Raw genomic sequence first — 27972 nt, forward strand, 5'->3', positions numbered from 1 at the left:
CCTCCCCCCGTTGAAGAGTCTTCAACAGAGACAGGTAGAGGGCAGATGGTGTTAAAGGCTCGCCGAATGACACCCCTTCGCGTGTGGATGTCGGCGACTCTGGCTACGCCATCTCTGCCAGGAAGCACCCGTGTGATGCGCCCTAAAAGCCAGAGTAAAGGCGGTAAGCTTTTATCTTTAATGACAACGAGTGTCCCTTCTTCAGCTCTCCTGACGATCGGTGCCATTTCGTCTTCTCCTGCAGCCACAGAATGTATTCCTGAGAGAAACGATGCCAAAAATGTTGTTTCAAGTATTCAACCCGTCGAAACCGTTGCAGATTGGTGATGTTCGTACTCTCGATCTGTGGATGAGGCAACAAAACGAGTGAGCGTCCAATAAGGAAATGTGCCGGAGTTAAAGGTGTAAGGTCGGAAGGATCGTTGGAAAGCGGAGTTAAAGGCCTGGAGTTCAAGATAACCTCCACTTGAATTAGACATGTTGCTATCTGCATCTCTTCAAAAGTAAGATTTGTTAAACCTAGAACTCTTCTGAGGTGGTGCTTCGTAGATTTAACTGCGGACTCCCATAATCCGCCGAAGTGAGGAGTGTACGCAGGGATAAAGGAGAAGTTAATACCCGGATCAATGACGCTTAAGTTCAGGTCCTGTGATAACAAGTTAGCCAACTCATTGAAAGCCCCGACAAACGTTGTACCATTATCGGAAAAGATGTTACGTGGCTTCCCCCTTCGAGCAATAAAGCGGTTCATGGCAGCCAAGAAAGCCTCCTTCGTGAGGTCCGATACAAGTTCGAGGTGGACGGCTCTGGTAGCCAGACACACAAAAACACAAATGAAAGCTTTAATGTTCCATTACACACGTTCCTGACAGTATCCAACCTAACTTAGTATCTTGCGCTAAAAGGGTGCCACCAAGATTCCGTTTAATGTCCTCCTGAATTACTTGGCTGTAAACTTCAGCGCCTAATAAAACATCTATTTTATTAGGCCTGTCGTATTCCGGATCAGCTAAGTCATCATCGCCCAAATCTAACCAGTCTACCCGTGTTACTTTCGTAGCTGGGAGAAGCGCCGTGACTGATTTCAGTACAAACGCTTTCACATTTATTTGGACCGTCGGATCTATTCTAGATCTCAGTTGAAGTATAACGGTTGACTTAGCCGTCGCACTTTTTTCGCCGCCTACGCCTATCACCGTCTGCCTGGATGGCGTTTTACGTAATCCCAAAAATTGGACCGTGGACTCCGTAACAAACGTCCCTTGCGATCCTTGGTCAAGTAAAGCCCTTACTAATTGATAGCTCCCATCTCTCGACTTCGCTTTGACTAACGCTGTAGTCAATAAAACCGTTTTACGACCAGTTCCCGATGAGAAACATGCGATTAGTGGCTTACTTGACCCCTCCGCTTGCGCGGCTATTTCCCTATTATTAATTTTACTATTTTCCTTCACCAACGTTGCAACGACTGATGAAGTTTCCGCGTGAGCCGCCCTATTACCCTCACCAACTTCCGACCCTGAAACACCTGTCGGGTGTAGTAAAGTGTGGTGGCGACGTTTGCACAATTGGCATCGGAGAGTGTTTTTACAGTGTCTGGCAGAGTGGTTGTTATAAAGGCATACAAAACACAAATTATGTTCAATAGCAAAACTACGCCTAACTTCGGTTGTCTCCTTACAAAATTTTGGACAGGACGTAATCTTGTGGTCGGCTGAGCAAAAATCACATGATACTGACTTTTTGTCTTTCAAAACATGGAATGATTGAGTTCCCCTTTGATGTGCAGGTCTTTCCCTGTTTTCTGATTTGTCTAAGTTTTCCAAACCTCTAAAGCGACTAGTTAAAAAATCTGAAAACTGTATAAATGTTGGTAACTCATTACTTGAATCTGAAGCTACTTTGAGTTCCCAGTGTTTCCTAGTCTCTTTGTCTAATTTACCGCTAATAATATTATGTATTATAATCAGATCCCAGGAAGAAACCTGCACTCCTAAATTACTTAACGATTCCAAACATTCAGAGGTAGTTGTAATAAGCCTCTTTATTTCGTTTGACGATTCACAGGACAACGTCTTTTGACTAAGCAATCTTTTCATAATATTGTTTGCGAGGAACTTTTTATTATTATACATCTTATCTAATTTAGACCATGCAATTTTATAGTTATCCGATGTTACCGTTATATTTCTTAATAGTTGCTCAGCCTCCCCACATAAATGAGACTTGAAATAAAAAAATCGCTGTGCATCCTCAAGAGATGTATTTTCATGTACTAATCCGACAAACAAATCTCTAAAGGTTTGCCATTCCGAATATTTCCCCGAAAATTAAGGAATTTTAATTTCTGGCAACTTGACTCTACTCTTTTGTTCCTGATAAATAGACTTAGAATCGACGTTTAGCGTAGTTGAATGACCTTTATCCAATAAATACTTTAACTCACTTTTAAATTCTACATAAAATTCATCAACTTCATCATAAATACAATCTTTAATATAATTCGAGTTAGCCAATTCAACCTTTTTAACTTTGCTTAAAATTTCAGTGTGTGTGTTGGTGAACGTTTTCCACAATAGTTCTAAATTCTCAAGACGTGTCTCTAAATATGCGCGGGTTAATCTCTCTTTAGGAGACTTCTTTAAATTAGTCTTAGCCTTACACATTTTTCAGTTAATGTCATCTTGTATGTTAAACAAATATTCCATTTTGGCACAAATATTTTAAAATACACAAACAAACGCATGCAAATATCAACAAGTTATAAAATAAATGGTGGTAGATAATCGAAAATTTTACAAGTGTTTTTTGCACTAATTATTTGGTCCGAAATCGGGCATGGATTCCCCGTCGGAGCCAATTTTTACTAAAATTAGTACAAGTCCAAATTATTGTTACAACAGACAGAGTTTATATTCTACTGGAATTAAAGTTCAATTTCCCAATTCACTTTCTTGAAAACTTGCAGTTGCATTCTTCCAAATAAATAAAGTGGTAAATGTCCTCACGGTTTTTTCACCCACACTTCACTCACACACACTGCTGCACCGTATCGGCGCGCTGTACTGCACCACAAGTGGCGCCCTCTGCCGCTCGTCACCTCCCTCGCGTTGTTCCTCTGGCTGTAGCTGCCAGTAGCGCTGCACCACGCTCCACTGACTACTCCTTGCGCTCCAGGCTGCTAACCTAACCTAACCCAACCTAACCTAACCTAACCTAACCTAACCTAACCTAACCTAACCTAACCTAACCTAACCTAACCTAACCTAACCTAACCTAACCTAACCTAACCTAACCTAACCTAACCTAACCTAACCTAACCTAACCTAACCTAACCTAACCTAACCTAACCTAACCTAACCTAACCTAACCTAACCTAACCTAACCTAACCTAACCTAACCTAACCTAACCTAACCTAACCTAACCTAACCTAACCTAACCTAACCTAACCTAACCTAACCTAACCTAACCTAACCTAACCTAACCTAACCTAACCTAACCTAACCTAACCTAACCTAACCTAACCTAACCTAACCTAACCTAACCTAACCTAACCTAACCTAACCTAACCTAACCTAACCTAACCTAACCTAACCTAACCTAACCTAACCTAACCTAACCTAACCTAACCTAACCTAACCTAACCTAACCTAACCTAACCTAACCTAACCTAACCTAACCTAACCTAACCTAACCTAACCTAACCTAACCTAACCTAACCTAACCTAACCTAACCTAACCTAACCTAACCTAACCTAACCTAACCTAACCTAACCTAACCTAACCTAACCTAACCTAACCTAACCTAACCTAACCTAACCTAACCTAACCTAACCTAACCTAACCTAACCTAACCTAACCTAACCTAACCTAACCTAACCTAACCTAACCTAACCTAACCTAACCTAACCTAACCTAACCTAACCTAACCTAACCTAACCTAACCTAACCTAACCTAACCTAACCTAACCTAACCTAACCTAACCTAACCTAACCTAACCTAACCTAACCTAACCTAACCTAACCTAACCTAACCTAACCTAACCTAACCTAACCTAACCTAACCTAACCTAACCTAACCTAACCTAACCTAACCTAACCTAACCTAACCTAACCTAACCTAACCTAACCTAACCTAACCTAACCTAACCTAACCTAACCTAACCTAACCTAACCTAACCTAACCTAACCTAACCTAACCTAACCTAACCTAACCTAACCTAACCTAACCTAACCTAACCTAACCTAACCTAACCTAACCTAACCTAACCTAACCTAACCTAACCTAACCTAACCTAACCTAACCTAACCTAACCTAACCTAACCTAACCTAACCTAACCTAACCTAACCTAACCTAACCTAACCTAACCTAACCTAACCTAACCTAACCTAACCTAACCTAACCTAACCTAACCTAACCTAACCTAACCTAACCTAACCTAACCTAACCTAACCTAACCTAACCTAACCTAACCTAACCTAACCTAACCTAACCTAACCTAACCTAACCTAACCTAACCTAACCTAACCTAACCTAACCTAACCTAACCTAACCTAACCTAACCTAACCTAACCTAACCTAACCTAACCTAACCTAACCTAACCTAACCTAACCTAACCTAACCTAACCTAACCTAACCTAACCTAACCTAACCTAACCTAACCTAACCTAACCTAACCTAACCTAACCTAACCTAACCTAACCTAACCTAACCTAACCTAACCTAACCTAACCTAACCTAACCTAACCTAACCTAACCTAACCTAACCTAACCTAACCTAACCTAACCTAACCTAACCTAACCTAACCTAACCTAACCTAACCTAACCTAACCTAACCTAACCTAACCTAACCTAACCTAACCTAACCTAACCTAACCTAACCTAACCTAACCTAACCTAACCTAACCTAACCTAACCTAACCTAACCTAACCTAACCTAACCTAACCTAACCTAACCTAACCTAACCTAACCTAACCTAACCTAACCTAACCTAACCTAACCTAACCTAACCTAACCTAACCTAACCTAACCTAACCTAACCTAACCTAACCTAACCTAACCTAACCTAACCTAACCTAACCTAACCTAACCTAACCTAACCTAACCTAACCTAACCTAACCTAACCTAACCTAACCTAACCTAACCTAACCTAACCTAACCTAACCTAACCTAACCTAACCTAACCTAACCTAACCTAACCTAACCTAACCTAACCTAACCTAACCTAACCTAACCTAACCTAACCTAACCTAACCTAACCTAACCTAACCTAACCTAACCTAACCTAACCTAACCTAACCTAACCTAACCTAACCTAACCTAACCTAACCTAACCTAACCTAACCTAACCTAACCTAACCTAACCTAACCTAACCTAACCTAACCTAACCTAACCTAACCTAACCTAACCTAACCTAACCTAACCTAACCTAACCTAACCTAACCTAACCTAACCTAACCTAACCTAACCTAACCTAACCTAACCTAACCTAACCTAACCTAACCTAACCTAACCTAACCTAACCTAACCTAACCTAACCTAACCTAACCTAACCTAACCTAACCTAACCTAACCTAACCTAACCTAACCTAACCTAACCTAACCTAACCTAACCTAACCTAACCTAACCTAACCTAACCTAACCTAACCTAACCTAACCTAACCTAACCTAACCTAACCTAACCTAACCTAACCTAACCTAACCTAACCTAACCTAACCTAACCTAACCTAACCTAACCTAACCTAACCTAACCTAACCTAACCTAACCTAACCTAACCTAACCTAACCTAACCTAACCTAACCTAACCTAACCTAACCTAACCTAACCTAACCTAACCTAACCTAACCTAACCTAACCTAACCTAACCTAACCTAACCTAACCTAACCTAACCTAACCTAACCTAACCTAACCTAACCTAACCTAACCTAACCTAACCTAACCTAACCTAACCTAACCTAACCTAACCTAACCTAACCTAACCTAACCTAACCTAACCTAACCTAACCTAACCTAACCTAACCTAACCTAACCTAACCTAACCTAACCTAACCTAACCTAACCTAACCTAACCTAACCTAACCTAACCTAACCTAACCTAACCTAACCTAACCTAACCTAACCTAACCTAACCTAACCTAACCTAACCTAACCTAACCTAACCTAACCTAACCTAACCTAACCTAACCTAACCTAACCTAACCTAACCTAACCTAACCTAACCTAACCTAACCTAACCTAACCTAACCTAACCTAACCTAACCTAACCTAACCTAACCTAACCTAACCTAACCTAACCTAACCTAACCTAACCTAACCTAACCTAACCTAACCTAACCTAACCTAACCTAACCTAACCTAACCTAACCTAACCTAACCTAACCTAACCTAACCTAACCTAACCTAACCTAACCTAACCTAACCTAACCTAACCTAACCTAACCTAACCTAACCTAACCTAACCTAACCTAACCTAACCTAACCTAACCTAACCTAACCTAACCTAACCTAACCTAACCTAACCTAACCTAACCTAACCTAACCTAACCTAACCTAACCTAACCTAACCTAACCTAACCTAACCTAACCTAACCTAACCTAACCTAACCTAACCTAACCTAACCTAACCTAACCTAACCTAACCTAACCTAACCTAACCTAACCTAACCTAACCTAACCTAACCTAACCTAACCTAACCTAACCTAACCTAACCTAACCTAACCTAACCTAACCTAACCTAACCTAACCTAACCTAACCTAACCTAACCTAACCTAACCTAACCTAACCTAACCTAACCTAACCTAACCTAACCTAACCTAACCTAACCTAACCTAACCTAACCTAACCTAACCTAACCTAACCTAACCTAACCTAACCTAACCTAACCTAACCTAACCTAACCTAACCTAACCTAACCTAACCTAACCTAACCTAACCTAACCTAACCTAACCTAACCTAACCTAACCTAACCTAACCTAACCTAACCTAACCTAACCTAACCTAACCTAACCTAACCTAACCTAACCTAACCTAACCTAACCTAACCTAACCTAACCTAACCTAACCTAACCTAACCTAACCTAACCTAACCTAACCTAACCTAACCTAACCTAACCTAACCTAACCTAACCTAACCTAACCTAACCTAACCTAACCTAACCTAACCTAACCTAACCTAACCTAACCTAACCTAACCTAACCTAACCTAACCTAACCTAACCTAACCTAACCTAACCTAACCTAACCTAACCTAACCTAACCTAACCTAACCTAACCTAACCTAACCTAACCTAACCTAACCTAACCTAACCTAACCTAACCTAACCTAACCTAACCTAACCTAACCTAACCTAACCTAACCTAACCTAACCTAACCTAACCTAACCTAACCTAACCTAACCTAACCTAACCTAACCTAACCTAACCTAACCTAACCTAACCTAACCTAACCTAACCTAACCTAACCTAACCTAACCTAACCTAACCTAACCTAACCTAACCTAACCTAACCTAACCTAACCTAACCTAACCTAACCTAACCTAACCTAACCTAACCTAACCTAACCTAACCTAACCTAACCTAACCTAACCTAACCTAACCTAACCTAACCTAACCTAACCTAACCTAACCTAACCTAACCTAACCTAACCTAACCTAACCTAACCTAACCTAACCTAACCTAACCTAACCTAACCTAACCTAACCTAACCTAACCTAACCTAACCTAACCTAACCTAACCTAACCTAACCTAACCTAACCTAACCTAACCTAACCTAACCTAACCTAACCTAACCTAACCTAACCTAACCTAACCTAACCTAACCTAACCCAACCTAACCTAATCACCTAACCTAACCTAACCTAACCTAACCTAACCTAACCTAACCTAACCTAACCTAACCTAACCTAACCTAACCTAACCTAACCTAACCTAACCTAACCTAACCTAACCTAACCTAACCTAACCTAACCTAACCTAACCTAACCTAACCTAACCTAACCTAACCTAACCTAACCTAACCTAACCTAACCTAACCTAACCTAACCTAACCTAACCTAACCTAACCTAACCTAACCTAACCTAACCTAACCTAACCTAACCTAACCTAACCTAACCTAACCTAACCTAACCTAACCTAACCTAACCTAACCTAACCTAACCTAACCTAACCTAACCTAACCTAACCTAACCTAACCTAACCTAACCTAACCTAACCTAACCTAACCTAACCTAACCTAACCTAACCTAACCTAACCTAACCTAACCTAACCTAACCTAACCTAACCTAACCTAACCTAACCTAACCTAACCTAACCTAACCTAACCTAACCTAACCTAACCTAACCTAACCTAACCTAACCTAACCTAACCTAACCTAACCTAACCTAACCTAACCTAACCTAACCTAACCTAACCTAACCTAACCTAACCTAACCTAACCTAACCTAACCTAACCTAACCTAACCTAACCTAACCTAACCTAACCTAACCTAACCTAACCTAACCTAACCTAACCTAACCTAACCTAACCTAACCTAACCTAACCTAACCTAACCTAACCTAACCTAACCTAACCTAACCTAACCTAACCTAACCTAACCTAACCTAACCTAACCTAACCTAACCTAACCTAACCTAACCTAACCTAACCTAACCTAACCTAACCTAACCTAACCTAACCTAACCTAACCTAACCTAACCTAACCTAACCTAACCTAACCTAACCTAACCTAACCTAACCTAACCTAACCTAACCTAACCTAACCTAACCTAACCTAACCTAACCTAACCTAACCTAACCTAACCTAACCTAACCTAACCTAACCTAACCTAACCTAACCTAACCTAACCTAACCTAACCTAACCTAACCTAACCTAACCTAACCTAACCTAACCTAACCTAACCTAACCTAACCTAACCTAACCTAACCTAACCTAACCTAACCTAACCTAACCTAACCTAACCTAACCTAACCTAACCTAACCTAACCTAACCTAACCTAACCTAACCTAACCTAACCTAACCTAACCTAACCTAACCTAACCTAACCTAACCTAACCTAACCTAACCTAACCTAACCTAACCTAACCTAACCTAACCTAACCTAACCTAACCTAACCTAACCTAACCTAACCTAACCTAACCTAACCTAACCTAACCTAACCTAACCTAACCTAACCTAACCTAACCTAACCTAACCTAACCTAACCTAACCTAACCTAACCTAACCTAACCTAACCTAACCTAACCTAACCTAACCTAACCTAACCTAACCTAACCTAACCTAACCTAACCTAACCTAACCTAACCTAACCTAACCTAACCTAACCTAACCTAACCTAACCTAACCTAACCTAACCTAACCTAACCTAACCTAACCTAACCTAACCTAACCTAACCTAACCTAACCTAACCTAACCTAACCTAACCTAACCTAACCTAACCTAACCTAACCTAACCTAACCTAACCTAACCTAACCTAACCTAACCTAACCTAACCTAACCTAACCTAACCTAACCTAACCTAACCTAACCTAACCTAACCTAACCTAACCTAACCTAACCTAACCTAACCTAACCTAACCTAACCTAACCTAACCTAACCTAACCTAACCTAACCTAACCTAACCTAACCTAACCTAACCTAACCTAACCTAACCTAACCTAACCTAACCTAACCTAACCTAACCTAACCTAACCTAACCTAACCTAACCTAACCTAACCTAACCTAACCTAACCTAACCTAACCTAACCTAACCTAACCTAACCTAACCTAACCTAACCTAACCTAACCTAACCTAACCTAACCTAACCTAACCTAACCTAACCTAACCTAACCTAACCTAACCTAACCTAACCTAACCTAACCTAACCTAACCTAACCTAACCTAACCTAACCTAACCTAACCTAACCTAACCTAACCTAACCTAACCTAACCTAACCTAACCTAACCTAACCTAACCTAACCTAACCTAACCTAACCTAACCTAACCTAACCTAACCTAACCTAACCTAACCTAACCTAACCTAACCTAACCTAACCTAACCTAACCTAACCTAACCTAACCTAACCTAACCTAACCTAACCTAACCTAACCTAACCTAACCTAACCTAACCTAACCTAACCTAACCTAACCTAACCTAACCTAACCTAACCTAACCTAACCTAACCTAACCTAACCTAACCTAACCTAACCTAACCTAACCTAACCTAACCTAACCTAACCTAACCTAACCTAACCTAACCTAACCTAACCTAACCTAACCTAACCTAACCTAACCTAACCTAACCTAACCTAACCTAACCTAACCTAACCTAACCTAACCTAACCTAACCTAACCTAACCTAACCTAACCTAACCTAACCTAACCTAACCTAACCTAACCTAACCTAACCTAACCTAACCTAACCTAACCTAACCTAACCTAACCTAACCTAACCTAACCTAACCTAACCTAACCTAACCTAACCTAACCTAACCTAACCTAACCTAACCTAACCTAACCTAACCTAACCTAACCTAACCTAACCTAACCTAACCTAACCTAACCTAACCTAACCTAACCTAACCTAACCTAACCTAACCTAACCTAACCTAACCTAACCTAACCTAACCTAACCTAACCTAACCTAACCTAACCTAACCTAACCTAACCTAACCTAACCTAACCTAACCTAACCTAACCTAACCTAACCTAACCTAACCTAACCTAACCTAACCTAACCTAACCTAACCTAACCTAACCTAACCTAACCTAACCTAACCTAACCTAACCTAACCTAACCTAACCTAACCTAACCTAACCTAACCTAACCTAACCTAACCTAACCTAACCTAACCTAACCTAACCTAACCTAACCTAACCTAACCTAACCTAACCTAACCTAACCTAACCTAACCTAACCTAACCTAACCTAACCTAACCTAACCTAACCTAACCTAACCTAACCTAACCTAACCTAACCTAACCTAACCTAACCTAACCTAACCTAACCTAACCTAACCTAACCTAACCTAACCTAACCTAACCTAACCTAACCTAACCTAACCTAACCTAACCTAACCTAACCTAACCTAACCTAACCTAACCTAACCTAACCTAACCTAACCTAACCTAACCTAACCTAACCTAACCTAACCTAACCTAACCTAACCTAACCTAACCTAACCTAACCTAACCTAACCTAACCTAACCTAACCTAACCTAACCTAACCTAACCTAACCTAACCTAACCTAACCTAACCTAACCTAACCTAACCTAACCTAACCTAACCTAACCTAACCTAACCTAACCTAACCTAACCTAACCTAACCTAACCTAACCTAACCTAACCTAACCTAACCTAACCTAACCTAACCTAACCTAACCTAACCTAACCTAACCTAACCTAACCTAACCTAACCTAACCTAACCTAACCTAACCTAACCTAACCTAACCTAACCTAACCTAACCTAACCTAACCTAACCTAACCTAACCTAACCTAACCTAACCTAACCTAACCTAACCTAACCTAACCTAACCTAACCTAACCTAACCTAACCTAACCTAACCTAACCTAACCTAACCTAACCTAACCTAACCTAACCTAACCTAACCTAACCTAACCTAACCTAACCTAACCTAACCTAACCTAACCTAACCTAACCTAACCTAACCTAACCTAACCTAACCTAACCTAACCTAACCTAACCTAACCTAACCTAACCTAACCTAACCTAACCTAACCTAACCTAACCTAACCTAACCTAACCTAACCTAACCTAACCTAACCTAACCTAACCTAACCTAACCTAACCTAACCTAACCTAACCTAACCTAACCTAACCTAACCTAACCTAACCTAACCTAACCTAACCTAACCTAACCTAACCTAACCTAACCTAACCTAACCTAACCTAACCTAACCTAACCTAACCTAACCTAACCTAACCTAACCTAACCTAACCTAACCTAACCTAACCTAACCTAACCTAACCTAACCTAACCTAACCTAACCTAACCTAACCTAACCTAACCTAACCTAACCTAACCTAACCTAACCTAACCTAACCTAACCTAACCTAACCTAACCTAACCTAACCTAACCTAACCTAACCTAACCTAACCTAACCTAACCTAACCTAACCTAACCTAACCTAACCTAACCTAACCTAACCTAACCTAACCTAACCTAACCTAACCTAACCTAACCTAACCTAACCTAACCTAACCTAACCTAACCTAACCTAACCTAACCTAACCTAACCTAACCTAACCTAACCTAACCTAACCTAACCTAACCTAACCTAACCTAACCTAACCTAACCTAACCTAACCTAACCTAACCTAACCTAACCTAACCTAACCTAACCTAACCTAACCTAACCTAACCTAACCTAACCTAACCTAACCTAACCTAACCTAACCTAACCTAACCTAACCTAACCTAACCTAACCTAACCTAACCTAACCTAACCTAACCTAACCTAACCTAACCTAACCTAACCTAACCTAACCTAACCTAACCTAACCTAACCTAACCTAACCTAACCTAACCTAACCTAACCTAACCTAACCTAACCTAACCTAACCTAACCTAACCTAACCTAACCTAACCTAACCTAACCTAACCTAACCTAACCTAACCTAACCTAACCTAACCTAACCTAACCTAACCTAACCTAACCTAACCTAACCTAACCTAACCTAACCTAACCTAACCTAACCTAACCTAACCTAACCTAACCTAACCTAACCTAACCTAACCTAACCTAACCTAACCTAACCTAACCTAACCTAACCTAACCTAACCTAACCTAACCTAACCTAACCTAACCTAACCTAACCTAACCTAAACTAACCTGACCCAAACCTAACCTGACCCAAACCTAACCTGACCCAAACCTAACCTGACCCAAACCTAACCTGACCCAAACCTAACCTGACCCAAACCTAACCTGACCCAAACCTAACCTGACCCAAACCTAACCTGACCCAAACCTAACCTGACCCAAACCTAACCTGACCCAAACCTAACCTGACCCAAACCTAACCTGACCCAAACCTAACCTGACCCAAACCTAACCTGACCCAAACCTAACCTGACCCAAACCTAACCTGACCCAAACCTAACCTGACCCAAACCTAACCTGACCCAAACCTAACCTGACCCAAACCTAACCTGACCCAAACCTAACCTGACCCAAACCTAACCTGACCCAAACCTAACCTGACCCAAACCTAACCTAACCCAAACCTGATCTGTCGCACCGTGTCCGCTGTCGCGCCACAATGCAGTTCTCCTCCCGCCCGATGCGGTGTAGTATGAGCCATGGCCTGTCATCACCCGTACCAGGCGGAAGGGGAGAAAACCAAACGGCCGATTAAGGCAAGATTGAAGGACTGGCCCGATGGCGTCCAGCGTATGTCTGCCAAAGGCAGCAGCGGCTAGCTCGTCCGCCCAATGGACGACGATGGCCTCCTTGCTTGTAAATACATCCAAACCCCCTCTTTATTTTCAATGCCTAAACACTACTTTACTATAAATATTCGCTTATATACAATGTGATAGGCGTGGGACTTCTAACCCGTTAAGGCTGAGTACTACATCTAATTTTATCGACAAAAAATAATATGGGGGTTGAACCCCTAATTGAAAATATAGGAAAATAGTGATTTTTTCGGTAAGAATAATTCACAAATTATTTTTTTTCTCACCAAAACATTATCAAACATATGAAAAAAGTAATGAATTAGTTAGCCAAGGTTATTAGCTACCGTTTGTCGTCTTTTTTTTGTTTCTACGACGCATACAACCTTTGATATAAAAAAGTAAAAAAAATATTAAAATGGCCATAATTTTTAGGGGGAGGGGATTCGACCCTTCGACCCAGGACTTTTGTCGTTAAAATTAGATGTAGTATTCAGCCTTAACGGGTTAGAAGTCTCGCCCCTATCACATTGTATATTCAATAGAATATTCAATTGTTGACCTACGACTTTAAATCATTTTAATTCATTGAGTATCGGAGTACAATTTGGATATTTGCCGAATTCTGCCAAAGTTTGGTGAAAATCTGGGTTTTCACTGAAATGATCTGGGCCAATAACAAAAAAAAAAATCCTTTGGCGGTTTGCGTAGAATGGCGAGATTTTGGCCGTCCTGTCCAGTTTACCTAACCTAACGGAACTGACAAACAGACAGACATAAAAAAGGTATCAATACAAATTATACAAGTTCAATCACAAGGTAGTTTCTGTAAACCGTTGAGGAGTTCCTTTAACAATTAGGCTTTTCCATCATCAGGCCCTCAATGGTAGTACCACTCCGTCTGCATGTAAAGTGCTCATCGACAAAATTATTCAAGACACAAGGTAGTTACTGTTAACCGCTGAGGAGTTCTCTCGCCTGTCTGTTGGTTACATCATCAGATCCATTTCACACCCTCATCAAATTTTAGTGTTTCAAAATCTTTATTAATGTCTATAAAGATTATGAAATCTAAACATACTTATTTTTATGCATTACTCGCTTCTCCAATTACCGAAAGTTCCTGTTGTTTTCCGTGGGATTCCATCATCATATCCTGACTTGGACGTGGAAATGAGACCCTTTCAGAAGTATAAACTCTTGAACAAAAAATTAAACTCTTGAATAATATTTTTGAAAATCTTTTCTATAAGTTGGTAAAAGTAAATGTATTTGTGCCACAACCTTCCAAAACCGCTACAACTCCTGTAAGCCAGGATCTACAGTAGACACAACCAGGAAAACACCGGAACACTGAAGTCCGGCGCGTCTCTGGGACGAATCATTGTCTGTGCCCCGCAACAAAATAAATCAGAAGACACTGTTGTGATAGTTCCCACTGCGCTCGGTGTCCGTTTGCACATTCTATCTCCGGAACTAACGGACGGAATAGAATGAAATCATCTGCGTTAAGTCGATGCTGTACGCGACCGAAGTTGCAGACACAAGCGACTAGCTAGTCAAGTATAAATGCACCGCGACATCGCTCTATAAACAGTAATCGTAAAAACGCGATAAAGTTTTATAGCTACACACAACAAGTATTATAAGTGTAGCACGTTGTGATAAGTCGCGCGGCCCTGACGTACCGTGTACTCGGCGCCCATACATTTGGCAAATAATACAGGCACAGGGTGAGCACGTCCCGTGTCCCCGGGAGCTGGCCGCGTACAGACGCTGCGTCCCGGCTGTGCGCCGTGCGGTGGAGTGGGTATCCTCGTTTGATTATAATATGTCTAGCTGGAGCTTCACCAGACAAAAAGAATAAAAATTGCATTTTAAAATTAATTAGGTACCAGCTACAGCGAAAATGTTACTGTCCCATAAAATTTATATCTTTGAAATAAAGTAAATAAAACAAGTAACCATCATTTAGAATTAGCTTTTAAAATATATTTTATTGAACACTGCATTTATATAATTCATATTGTTTCGTGGAGTAATTTATTTTCCACCTGGAAACAATATTTAAACATTCATATAAAGACCGTATTGACATAATTTCTACAAAACCAATTAAATATTTTCACTTTCCCTTTCCACCAAAAATATAACTAAAAATAAACTAAACTAAATCGATTAAATAGTTTCAAAGTAAGTGTCGGGACCCGAAACGAACCGTCTCTTTATTTGACTCATTACAATAAACATTCGCGAATGGGGTAACATTTGGGTTTTTGAATTAGTCTTTTCCGAGTTATACTACTCTATAGCTATAGGAAACGGCATCAGAAACGATTCAGTACCGCGTCTGTGTTCTTGTACCTTGGGGTTCTCGGGGAGTGAAGCATAGTTGTGCCGAATTTCAATCAAATGGGTATAGTTGTTTAAAGGAATCTCGAGGTTACAGTATTTATTTATTTGTTTCTCTATTTATTTTGTCGTTGTGGTGAAGTTATAAGTTTAGGGCCGGGCGGTCCAAGCGCACATCTCCTTTACAAGGATATTGTAAAGAGGATGGTTGACACTTCTGGGGACCTAAGGCTGGCTTCAACGTTGCCATCCAACGTGGTAATGCTGCCAATATTTGGGGCTCCCTACCTCACGACTCCGACGAGTACATATTTTAGTCATACTTTATAAATTTACTTTATATACCTATATATTTAAGTTACATTATTTTAGTTTATTTTTTATTTATTTATTGGTATGTTTTTCGGTTCCCTCACGTAACGTAACTATTCGATGAGGAACTCGACTAGTTTCCAGCTGTGCTCATGGGCTCGGGCGGTAGACGCTCATATTCATGAGCAGCATTCCGACGACTCGCGACTGTCGTGTCGCGCCGCCGTCGCCTCGCAGTTACAGCACTGAATGTGCGCGTACGTCGCGTGTTGTTAACATGGTGTACATGAGGTGTTCTAATGAAGTACTTCCGCAGCTACTCCGGAGTGCGATACACACATACACAGGCACTGAGACTACTACCTGACCAGTATGAGAGGAAGCATTCTTCAAGTAAGTTGTGAATTGACTTTTATTATTCTTTGTACAAATTCCGATAAAAAATATTTGTAATTTTAAATAAACATGAAAACACATACAGTAACATTACGTTTACTTTTGATATCACAAACTCATTCCTTTTAATCCACATCGGACTTTAGATACTTAAGGCGAAGAAACAAAGAAGTATATGTCGGAGATAGGAGATCTCTCACTTTCGATATGTCGGTGAAAGGAGAATCTCACTACTCATGTCAGGAATACTTGTGGGCGTTATGACGAAGGTAGCAGTAAAATAATAAAGTCTTCGATATGGAACTATTGTTTAATTCTGTACATTGCACTGTTACTTTACTTAAGCTACTGATGGGGCCGGCATTTCCTACCGACTACTCTGAGAAGAAATGCCGAAACAAACTCAGAGGTCTCAGTCACTCTCAAAGTGCAAACATGGTTACAAAGTACATGAAAGATAATTAACTGTTACAATATCAAACTAACAGGTTACAGACTAGGTATACAGTTGAAACACACGACGGTTCAATATTCGACCGCACTGGTCGGCTGCTGCACGAGAAGTGATCGACACGCCGCTCAGCCGATGAATCCTTGACTCCGTCGAGCGCCGAGGGTGGACGCCTGTGTTTCAATTCTACCCTCGATCCCGACACGGCCATCCTGCTTGCACACGTCCTCGTGTGACAGCTCATCTGTGACAGAAAATTACACGCAAAGTATCATATAGCTCGGTCATTCCTGACCACATTCCACACACAATTAAAAAAAGCATCATACTGTTAGGTTCACGCATCACAGCCGTTCTTTTCTATAAAAATTACAAACTACTCAGTACAACTCTAGAAACTCCCGAGTAAGACATCTAGTGCGCCCCGGCTCTCTAGCCGACCAGCAATCACATTGCTGACTTCCATCACATGGCCCCTAGCATGCCCTTACTCGAGTCCACGAGCAAGTCACCTAGTGCCCCGGCTCTCAAGCCGACCAGCAATCACATTGCTGACATCCATCACATGGATCTCCCGTGCGTCACCACCTGGTAACCACGCAACTACCAACAATGGCCCCTGGCATGCCCTTACTCGAGTCCACGAGCAATGCACCCAGTGCCCCGGCTCCGGCCCCGGCCGGCGAACACAAAACGAACACATACAACCGCCGACCCCCGTCAGAGCCAAACTCGTACCGCGCACCGAACGGACTCTCGAGGCGACACTCGGAGATTCCGTTTGCGACCGGGTTGCGAATACGTGACCGCTACTGAGGTGATCGAACACAAACATACCGAACACAGACAACCGCCGACCCCCGTCAGAGCCAAACTCGTACCGCGCACCGAACGGACTCTCGAGGCGACACTCGGAGATTCCGTTTGTTAAAGACCAAATCCTAACAAGAAGTAACGAAACCATATTATTTATATTAATTTATTTTAGTTCAAAATTCATAACTAGAGGGCGTTGCCGCAATTAAATTCGAGCTATGGTTTCGTTACAAGCATTTACATAAGAGGGCAATTTTTTAATCCGTCAATGTCGTCGTCGTCGTATTGTCATAGTCGTCGTCGTTGACGTCTTGTGGCGACCAAACAGGTCAATCCAATGAGGTCGTGTGACCATGTTGAGATAAATAGTTCAAATATACGAACCAGCAGTTCAAGCCTAAATAGTGGTTTAATTTCAACCCTATTAGCTACATTAGGTCAACAATTACTTCGGTAATTAACATTGGTCCTTCGAGCCGGATCTTAACACTGGTCCGTCGACCCTGGTTCAGACGCAGTACTGTCTGAATTTTTGAGTTCAACCGTGCCAGTGGCACACGCTCGAGTACTTGCAGTGGATTGCTGCAGCAAGAGTACCGGGCACCCCGCAGAAGCATCGTCAAGCAAGTTGACGAGCTCAGTTCCTGTGGAGTTCATCGAGTGGCCGCTGAGGGCGCCACCTTTATCATCGAAGCCCATTCTTCGAGAGTTCATCAAAGCAGCTGAAGTTCCAAGTGACGCCGCAGAGGGCGCCACCTGTACCATCCGTGATCAGTGAGTGAAGTGAAAAACTGTGAGTACAATTTCCTTAGAACATAGAACAATATTTGCCAAACTAAATTGAACTGTATTTCAAAGACAATTTTAACTTTAACAATTTTAATGTAGTAATCTTAGACTTAGAATAATTTGTGTATATTAGTTTAGGACTTAGAATAATTTCAATAAAAACGGGGGAACGGGGAACCTATGCCCGAAATCCGCCAGAGTTCAAGTCCAAAAAACACTTGTAAAATTTTATGATTTATTTTGGACTTAGAAAAAATTTAGATTTATTTTAGACTTAGAAAATTTCGATTGTAAAAATGGAAGGTCAAATAAATGTTTTGAAGGATCTTCAGAGTGTGATGACAAAGGCATTGACTAATTATAAGAAGAGTCCTAAAGATCGTTTAACTGTTGAGTACATAGAAACAAGACTCGAATTATTAGAAAATGATTGGTCATTGTTCAAAGATACCAAATCTCAACTTTATAAAACATATAAATTAGAAGATGTTAGTCAAAAGGTTGTGGATATATACGACACTACTGAAGATACCTACATAACATATAAATGTGCTATGAAATCAGCTTTAAATAAATTAAAGGCCAAGGAAGCTATAGTACAACAGGGTAGCAAATCAAATAAAATGTCTAGCTCAACAAGTTCATTGGTTAAACTGCCAAAAATCTCCATTCCTACCTTTTCGGGGAAATATAGTGAATGGACCACATTTTATGATTTATTCACCTCTTTAGTGCATAACAATCCTTCATTAGATAATGTACAAAAGCTTCATTATCTGAAAGGACATCTTACTGGTGAAGCTGAACAATTAATTAGGCATACACCTATCACAGATGCAAATTATACTCAATGTTGGTTGCAACTGGAAAGGCGTTATGCTAATAAAAAGTATCTCACTAATTGTATTCTAAAAAGGTTATTCAGTCAAAAACGGTTACTCGTAGAATCAGCGTCAGGTTTGAAAGAGTTGTTGGATACAACAACTGATTGTTTGAGTGCTCTAACAAACTTAAAAATTGACGTTACCACATGGGATGTCATAATAATTCATATTGTCACTTTCAAACTTGATAATGAAACACGCAAACAGTGGGAACTTAGCATTTCTAATGACTCTAGCAACGAGTTGCCCACCTTTGATCAATTTAAGAAATTCATAGAAAGTCGGTTCCGTGCGTTAGAGTTCATAGAGCCAAATAAAGTTCACCAGGGCAGTAATATTACACACGCGCATACTCGTAGTCCAAAGGCAATGTTAGCGACAAAGACATTCAGCATACTTTGTGAGTATTGCTCTGAGTCGCATAAACTTTGCTTTTGCAAGAAATTCGCGAAACAATCAGTGGATCATAGGCGTGAATTTGTTGCAAAAAATAAAATCTGCTTTAATTGTTTGGGCAGTAACCATACAATTTTCAATTGCAAGAAGCAAATGTCATGTAGAATTTGTAAAAAACGGCATCATTCCTTGTTACATTTCAACAGAGATGCCAACACAAGGAAGGATAGCCAAATTCAAGACACTGCAACTAAGTCTACTGTCGATAATAATTCAACTGACGATAGTCAGATTGTTGCTTGTTTATCTACTGGCAAAATCGCTAAGCCAAGCCAAGTTTGTTGGCTACTGCTCTAATCAAAGCAGAGTCCAAGACGGGTCAGTTTATGACCGTCCGAGCCCTACTCGATCAGGGGTCTCAGGCTTGTTTTATTACTGAGGCCACGGTGCAATTGCTAAGACTGAAAAAGAGTCTTGGAAGTGGTGTTATTACTGGTCTAGGAAACAATAGTTCAACCGCAGCAAAGTATATGGTTACTTTGACAATTAAATCTCAGACAGATGACAGTTTTCAATTAAAAATAAACGCCTACGTTGTATCTAAGATCACGTCATACTTACCAGAAAAGAGTATGGATACAAGCTCTTTTGACTGGATTGATAGGTATGGCTTATCTCTCGCAGATCCAAATTTCAATACTCCCAACAGAATTGATATTCTTTTGGGAGCCGATGCCTACGCTTCCATTGTTAAGGAAGGCATCGTAAAAAGTCCAACTAGTACTCTCATCGCTCAGAACACTGCTTTAGGGTGGATCCTTTCTGGATTAGCCAGTTCAAACGATAAGGAAATTCAGCATCGTTCAAGAAATATAAGTGTCAATTGTGCACATTTTAACGAGGACAATCTTCTAAGAAAATTTTGGGAGATAGAAGAGCAAAAAAGTTCAAAGAAAATATTAAATCTTGAGGAGCAAAGGTGTCAAGAGCTGTATACCAAAACTATAGTAAGATATGACACTGGGAGATATATAGTACGCTTACCATTTCGCGATGACGATCCTGCTTGCAAGGGTGGCGATTCGCGTTACATTGCTGAAATGAGACTCAAGTCATTAGAAAAAAGGTTAAGTAGAGACACATGCTTAAAGGACAAATACATAGGAGTAATAAACGAGTACTTACAGTTAGGACATCTTCGACCTGTAAAAGAAGGCGATGATAAAAAAGATCAAGCGGTATACTTACCTCACCACGCCGTAGTAAGGGATGGTGAAAAATGGAACAGCAACAATCAGGAAATTATGAAAATAATAGATCAAATGAAGGAAACGGAAGAAGAAGTAGAACAAACAGGTCCTATAAAGAAAGAGAACAAGAATTTCGAGATCAAACTAGATAGTACAATTAAAATACTAGGACTTACCTGGAACCGGAACGATGATAGCTTCCAATACACAGCAAATCTTGCTCCGCTGAAGACCGCACCTGTAACAAAAAGAAAAGTTATATCTGACATAGCCAGATTGTTCTACCCTCTAGGCTGGTTAGCACCAAGTGTGGGGTTAGCAAACACTTTTACTCAAAGGTTATGGCTTGCAGGAGTAAGCTGGGATGAAGCATTAAATAAACAACTAGTACAAAAATGGAATACTTACCGTGAAGAGTTGACACTTCTTACCAAGGTTCGAATTCCTCGATGGCTTCGGAGTAAGTTTAAGGATAAGTTGGAGCTTCATGGTTTTAGTGACACTTCCAAGATCGCGTATTCAGCAGTTGTTTACTTGCGAGTAGTAAATGACGTAGACGGAGTACACGTTTCGTTGCTGGTAGCACGAAATAGAGTAGCTCCTGTCAAGCAGGTCAGCATACCACGCCTTAAATTGTGTGGAGCAGTTTTGTTGTCTAGATCATTGATTGAGGCAGCAGATGTTCTCGGTATTTCTAGAGAACGAGTAAAAGCCTAGACTGATTCCACCGTTGTATTGTCGTGGTTAAATAGTCATCCTAGTAGGTGGAAAACATTTGCCACAAGTTCGTTGGTTATTAGGTAGAATTTTAAAATCATCCACAATCAAACGACCGACTTCCAAACTGTGCATTCTACCAGTAACCGATTGATTGAGATCAACTTAGTACAACTTGTTTTGTGATTACAAGTGTCAATTTTGATTTTACATAATTTTAAGTTCAGTTTAAGTTCAATCCTTTTAAGAATGTTAATTTTACTTTTATATTATAATTTTATAAGTTCTATTCTTGAAAAGGATGTTAATTTTAATTTTACATAACTTTAAGTTCAATCCTTAAAAGGATATCAATTTTAATTTTACATAGTTTTAAGTTCAATTCTTAAAAGAATGTCAAATTTACGTTTATATAATTTTAAGTTCAATTCTTGAAATGGAGGTCAATTTTACTTTTACATCATTTTATAAGTTCAATTTTTTGTAAAGGATGTTAATTTTACTTTTACATAGTTTTAAGTTCATTCTTGTAAAGGACATTCCGTCAGTAATGTCCTTGGTGGGCGGTATGTTGAAGACCAAATCCTAACAAGAAGTAACGAAACCATATTATTTATATTAATTTATTTTAGTTCAAATTTCATAACTAGATGGCGTTGCCGCAATTAAATTCGAGCTATGGTTTCGTTACATCGATTCACATAAGAGGCAATTTTTTTGATGTATATGTCGTATTGTTGTCATAGTCGTCGTCGCTGACGTCGTGTGGCGACCAAACAGGTCAATCCAATGAGGTCGTGTGACCATGTTGAAATAAATAGTTCAAATATACGAACCAGCAGTTCGAGCCTAAATAGTGGTTTAATTTCAACCCTATTAACAGCTACAATAGGTCAACAATTACTTCGGTAATTAACACCGTTTGTGACCGGGTTGCGAATACGCGACCGCTACTGAGGTGATCGGACACAAACATACAACAAACGAATAGAGACAGCACAAACACATAATGGCTTCTAGAGTCCCCTTACCCGAGTTTCTACCGAACTTCATTAACTTCATCAAAACCAATCTCGGCTGATGCGTGACCTTCTAAAACTTCTTCATAAAAATGTGACTTAACTCGATACTATGAATCGAAACAAACCAATAATATCAAAATTATTGTTTAACTACAACTTTCCAGTATCAAAACCAGTAAAACTGACATTTCACAAACATAGTTACTCACAAAATAATTATTCTAACAAGAAACTTAATGCATTCAAGCTTTACAAGTGATCACGGCTACGCACAGTTCAGTAACACACAGTTAGTCATTTTCTCTCGCGTAAACCCCACATGGGAATACCGAGTCTCTCCTAGACTACATGGTTTCCACTGAAACCCTCATTAACAAACATCTTTTTAACTATAATCAAACACAGGTTCTACTACCTTCAACTACTCTAATAATCTACCCTCTAAGGTATCTGCTATTTGAACTACTTTATCTGAATTATGTCAGTTGAACTTTGATTCGTCGGCATATTTTTCTAAGTACCTACGTGTACGTGAGTGTGTGTACATGATGTAAGTGTGAGTATGTACTTGTGAGTAAAGACCCAACAGCCATGTTCCTCACGGGTGCGGTCTCAATGCGAGTTTGTGCAGACCCATCACCACACGGTTCTCATGTGTGCGGTCCGAGTGTGAGTGCGTGCATAGACCCATCGCCTCATGTTCCTCATGAGTGCGGTCCGGTGTGTACACTGACCATCGCCTCATGCTCCTCATGAGCGCGGTCCATTGTGCCAGACCCAGCGCCACATGTTACTCATGCGGTGCGGTCCACAGTGTCGAGTGTTAAGGGCATGAGTGTGAATGATGAGTGTTGAGTACAAGTAGTAACGATGTGTATAGGAAATTCTACCACTTACATTTCACAAAATTCTCGAGGAACCTGGTGATCAGATATCCTCCTCATCCTTATTCGTCAGAACTGTACTGTAACTATTCAAAACTATTCAATTTAGATGCACAGTCAAAATAAAATGCCGAACCAGCGCTTAAACAACCAGTTACCCACAGCTACAACTACAATACTCATAATGGTAAAAAGGTAACAAATGTCGGTAACACCTTTTAAAATAATTTTCAATGTACCTACATCTTGCATACAGAATTAAAGTAATCCATGTTCTTACTATGAAATCAATTCTCAAAACATGAAATGTTTAATATCATCGTACCGTCACTATAAAATATAGACGCACTATGAAATTGAAATACTGAGTTATCTCGTAACTCCGCGGTTTTCTTTACTTGGCAAAACTCGACTTGATCGATTACATCTGGACTAGACGTCTAACATTATCTACGTACTAAAATGTAAACTAAAATGGAAACATTTCTCATGTCTAGGTACCCTCAATCAAAATTAAATTAAATTATTAGTAATCAACATCGAATGTTTTGCGGTTACCACATGATAGTCACTCGCAAGGACTCCCAAGTCAGCTACGACTGTAGTTTCATGTTATAGACTCGAGCCTCTGTCACTGTAATGCATTCACGGTGCAGTAAAATAAATCAGAATCTTTGTTCCCTAGACTTACTACCTACAATTAAGACTAAATATAACACACTAATCCCAAAAATTAGATCACGGTAAACCAATCATCAGTTTGCTCAGGACTTTAGAAGACGTTTCGCATCTAACTTCAATCACGAATAGCAACTTAGCAACTGTTGACCCTGCTTTATTAAAAACTATCTTTCTCAATGTTCTGTACGACGATAGATCGCAGGCGCATAATTATTTAAATCTACCTCAACGTTGTGGAAATCGAATTCCCAACTAAACAAAATCAAAGATTATTTGAGATATCACGTATCCTAACAATACACAACCCGAAACAACATAATCAGATGTCATTCTAATGAATTTTCATAATCTCGGATCTAAAACATCACGACTTAGTTTTTATTATGACTACCCGACAAAAGTAAAATAATACTTCTGATCGCAAAATCAACAATCCTAAACAGGAAACGCTGACTCATTTTCATCCAATAAAGTATTTGGTATCAGAATCATAATAAAAGGAACAAGGTCACCTGAATATTCCCGATGATGCAGTGTCCAACTGCAGACATCAATACGCTTCTCACCATACGCCGCGCTTACGCTGCGTCACCTGGCCTGCTGCCGCTGCCACCGCGCGCCCTGGTCCGCTGCCGCTGTCGCCGCGTCCCCAGGTCTGCTGCCGTCGCCGCGTTCCCTGGTCCGCTACCGTCGCCGCGTCCCCTGGTCCGCTGCCGTCGCCGCGTCCCCTGGTCCACTGTCGTCGCCGCGTCCCCTGGTCCACTGTCGTTGCCGCGTCCCCTGGTCCGCTGCCGCTGTCACCGTTGCTCGTGTACCAGATGACGATGTGCTGTGCTGGGGTTGGATTTGAATGCACTCCAAGCTGAGCCTTGCATCGCAGTCTTCTTTGTTGGGGTCGAATGCAAGTAGTTCTCGATGAATCAGCTCCGATGATTTCAACATCTTCAATCGTCCGGGTCCATCTCACTTCTGATGTCGGAGATAGGAGATCTCTCACTTTCGATATGTCGGTGAAAGGAGAATCTCACTACTCATGTCAGGAATACTTGTGGGCGTTATGACGAAGGTAGCAGTAAAATAATAAAGTCTTCGATATGGAACTATTGTTTAATTCTGTACATTGCACTGTTACTTTACTTAAGCTACTGATGGGGCCGGCATTTCCTACCGACTACTCTGAGAAGAAATGCCGAAACAAACTCAGAGGTCTCAGTCACTCTCAAAGTGCAAACATGGTTACAAAGTACATGAAAGATAATTAACTGTTACAATATCAAACTAACAGGTTACAGACTAGGTATACAGTTGAAACACACGACGGTTCAATATTCGACCGCACTGGTCGGCTGCTGCACGAGAAGTGATCGACACGCCGCTCAGCCGATGAATCCTTGACTCCGTCGAGCGCCGAGGGTGGACGCCTGTGTTTCAATTCTACCCTCGATCCCGACATATACAAGAGATATAACTGGTCGTAGTTAATGGAACACCCCAACAGTCCAACATTAGGCAAATGACACAATCTCAATAACTCCCGGCTTCCCGCCATATCGTTTCCAATCTGTCGAACCACAGGTTAAGCATTCCCGCCACACGATGATGTTTGTTTTCTTTTGTCTATGCTTCTAACAATGTACCTAATATGTATAGTATTTCATTCTGTATCAACTTTATTCTCTGTCTACTGTGTAATGGTCGCGCGATGAGACCGGCCGGTGACCACTCAGGGTCGGGTCGCCGACGCGCGGACCGCGGAGCGCTGCAGCGGAGCATGTTTCAGATCATGGCGGCGGTGTGGCTGGGGGCGCGGCTGGGGGCGCGGCTGGGGGCGCGGCCCGCTGCAGCCGGCAGCCAGGCGCCGGCCGCGGGCTACTTCCACAGGTACGCAGGCCGCGAGCTCCCGCCGCGCGCCGCTCTCACTATGTCAACGTCACGTGTCCCGGCGCGAGTACTGTGGCGTTGGCATAGTGGGCGTGGCACGCAGCATGCATTATTGTTTCAGGCGACAGATTGTTGTTCAACGCGCGAGTCGCCAACAACATCAGCGCGGCGCGCGCCGAGCACATGCTGCGCGAGAGCGCGCGCTGCCGGCGCTGGCGAGCCGCCGCGCCTGCGCCGCTGCGCCGGGACGTCATCCTCAACAACCCTTACCACATCATGGACCACATCCTGGACACTAGCCAACAGCTGCGCTCCAGCGGGGAAGACAAGCTGCGCCGCCACTACAACTACATCAAGCTGTCGGGCGAGACGGTGGAGCCCGAGCCACCCACTCTCACGGCCGCGGTCGCCACGAGTCCGCCACCGACGGCGGCCCGCCAGCCGGCCGGCGAGGATGCCTACCTGATGCCGCTGCTGGACATCGTGAGCGGCCGGCGCGCCGCCCCGGCCGACCTGGCCGACTCCACGGCCGCGACCGCTGCGACCCCTACCGGTATCGAGAAGGACTTCGCAGACTTGGAGAACTTCCAGAAGAGGAAGACCGCCAAACAAGATCTCACGTTCCCGCTCACATTGCCGTTACAGCCGCCACACTAGTATTCCAAATGACCTCTGTCTTTCTGATTTAATTGATATCTATGTATTTAAATTAAACCCTTTGCCACATTTACGATGGCCCACAATGGCGAGAAGTTGCCGAGTTGGTCTAAATACTAGAGGAGAAGTAATACACATATATTACTATACTAACCGGAGCCGGTCCGATGGCCCTGGCCTATTTTAAACACATATTATCAAATATATTCTTATTTTATTTCAGCCATGGTCGTCCCACTGCACGGCAATGGCTCCCTACCCTCCTTCCACTCCTCTCCATGTGGAGCATCAGTTGTAAATCCAAACCTTTATATAAAACGTATCCACCCGTAATATAATGTGTGTCTGCTAGCCAAGTGACATTGTATCATGTTCGCGACCCGCGCGGCCACTGGAAGTAAAGGTGCGAGGACACTGCAACACTAAGCGTGTATAGGAGAATGTGTTATCGCGGGTGTCAGTCATTGTAATCGTGTTTGGCGTGACGGTTGCCATTGCTTCATCCGTACGAGCTGAAGGGTTACGTCCTACCAAGTACTAGCTAGTGCTGGAGTACGTGACCTATATTTATTGTCACTAGGACGTTCAATAAAAATTCCACCCTCTTAGCTATCAGTAGTACTACGACAGCGCTACGAGTTACCTACGACGCTACGAAAACACCGGACTGCTACGAGTGTGGCTACGAATTGTCTAGCTACTACGGTCTACGGAGAGGTTCAAGATCGCTCGCTACTCCGCAAGCTGCGTGTCGGCGGCGGGGCGCGCTGGCCGCGTGCTCCGGTACAATGTGATGGTGTGCCATTGAGATACTGACGAGCGGACTCATTCATGTCGGGTCCTTAGAGCGACCACTGTAAGCAATCGACGCCGCGCCGCTCCGCGACGGTTGTCCAAAGCTCACGTGTGACTCGTCTTGATGAGGGACATAGGGTTTATTTTTTGTATATTTCCAATTCAATGTTGAAATAACAAAAGGTCGACAATATACTACGATTCGTAAAACGTTAGTAGGCCTAATGACTTATGTAGGAAATGGTGGTGGTGAACT

General features: G+C 41.6%; 1 protein-coding gene and 1 long non-coding RNA gene across 4 annotated transcripts; both read left to right on the forward strand.

Moving 5' to 3' along the window:
- The first annotated feature begins 15065 nt into the window (after positions 1-15065).
- On the forward strand, positions 15066-27731 carry LOC126912437 (uncharacterized). Of its 3 annotated transcripts, none has more exons than XM_050704559.1 (4): positions 15066-15243; positions 16414-16490; positions 26164-26264; positions 26393-27731. In XM_050704559.1, exons 2-4 carry the CDS (start codon positions 16470-16472, stop codon positions 26919-26921), a joined length of 651 nt encoding a protein of 216 aa, XP_050560516.1. In that variant the 5' UTR covers positions 15066-15243; positions 16414-16469; the 3' UTR covers positions 26922-27731. The 3 variants fall into 3 exon arrangements, with proteins under 3 accessions (XP_050560516.1, XP_050560515.1, XP_050560513.1); XM_050704558.1 differs by having other exon boundaries at positions 15066-15239; positions 16235-16490; XM_050704556.1 differs by having other exon boundaries at positions 15066-15239; positions 26393-27730.
- On the forward strand, positions 17520-25483 carry LOC126912447 (uncharacterized). Its single transcript, XR_007707167.1, has 2 exons — positions 17520-17761; positions 22755-25483. It is a non-coding gene; the product is annotated as an uncharacterized LOC126912447 (long non-coding RNA).
- Positions 27732-27972: the final 241 nt, after the last annotated feature.

Source organism: Spodoptera frugiperda, chromosome 25 (genome assembly GCF_023101765.2).
Source record: "Spodoptera frugiperda isolate SF20-4 chromosome 25, AGI-APGP_CSIRO_Sfru_2.0, whole genome shotgun sequence".
NCBI lineage: Eukaryota > Metazoa > Arthropoda > Insecta > Lepidoptera > Noctuidae > Spodoptera > Spodoptera frugiperda.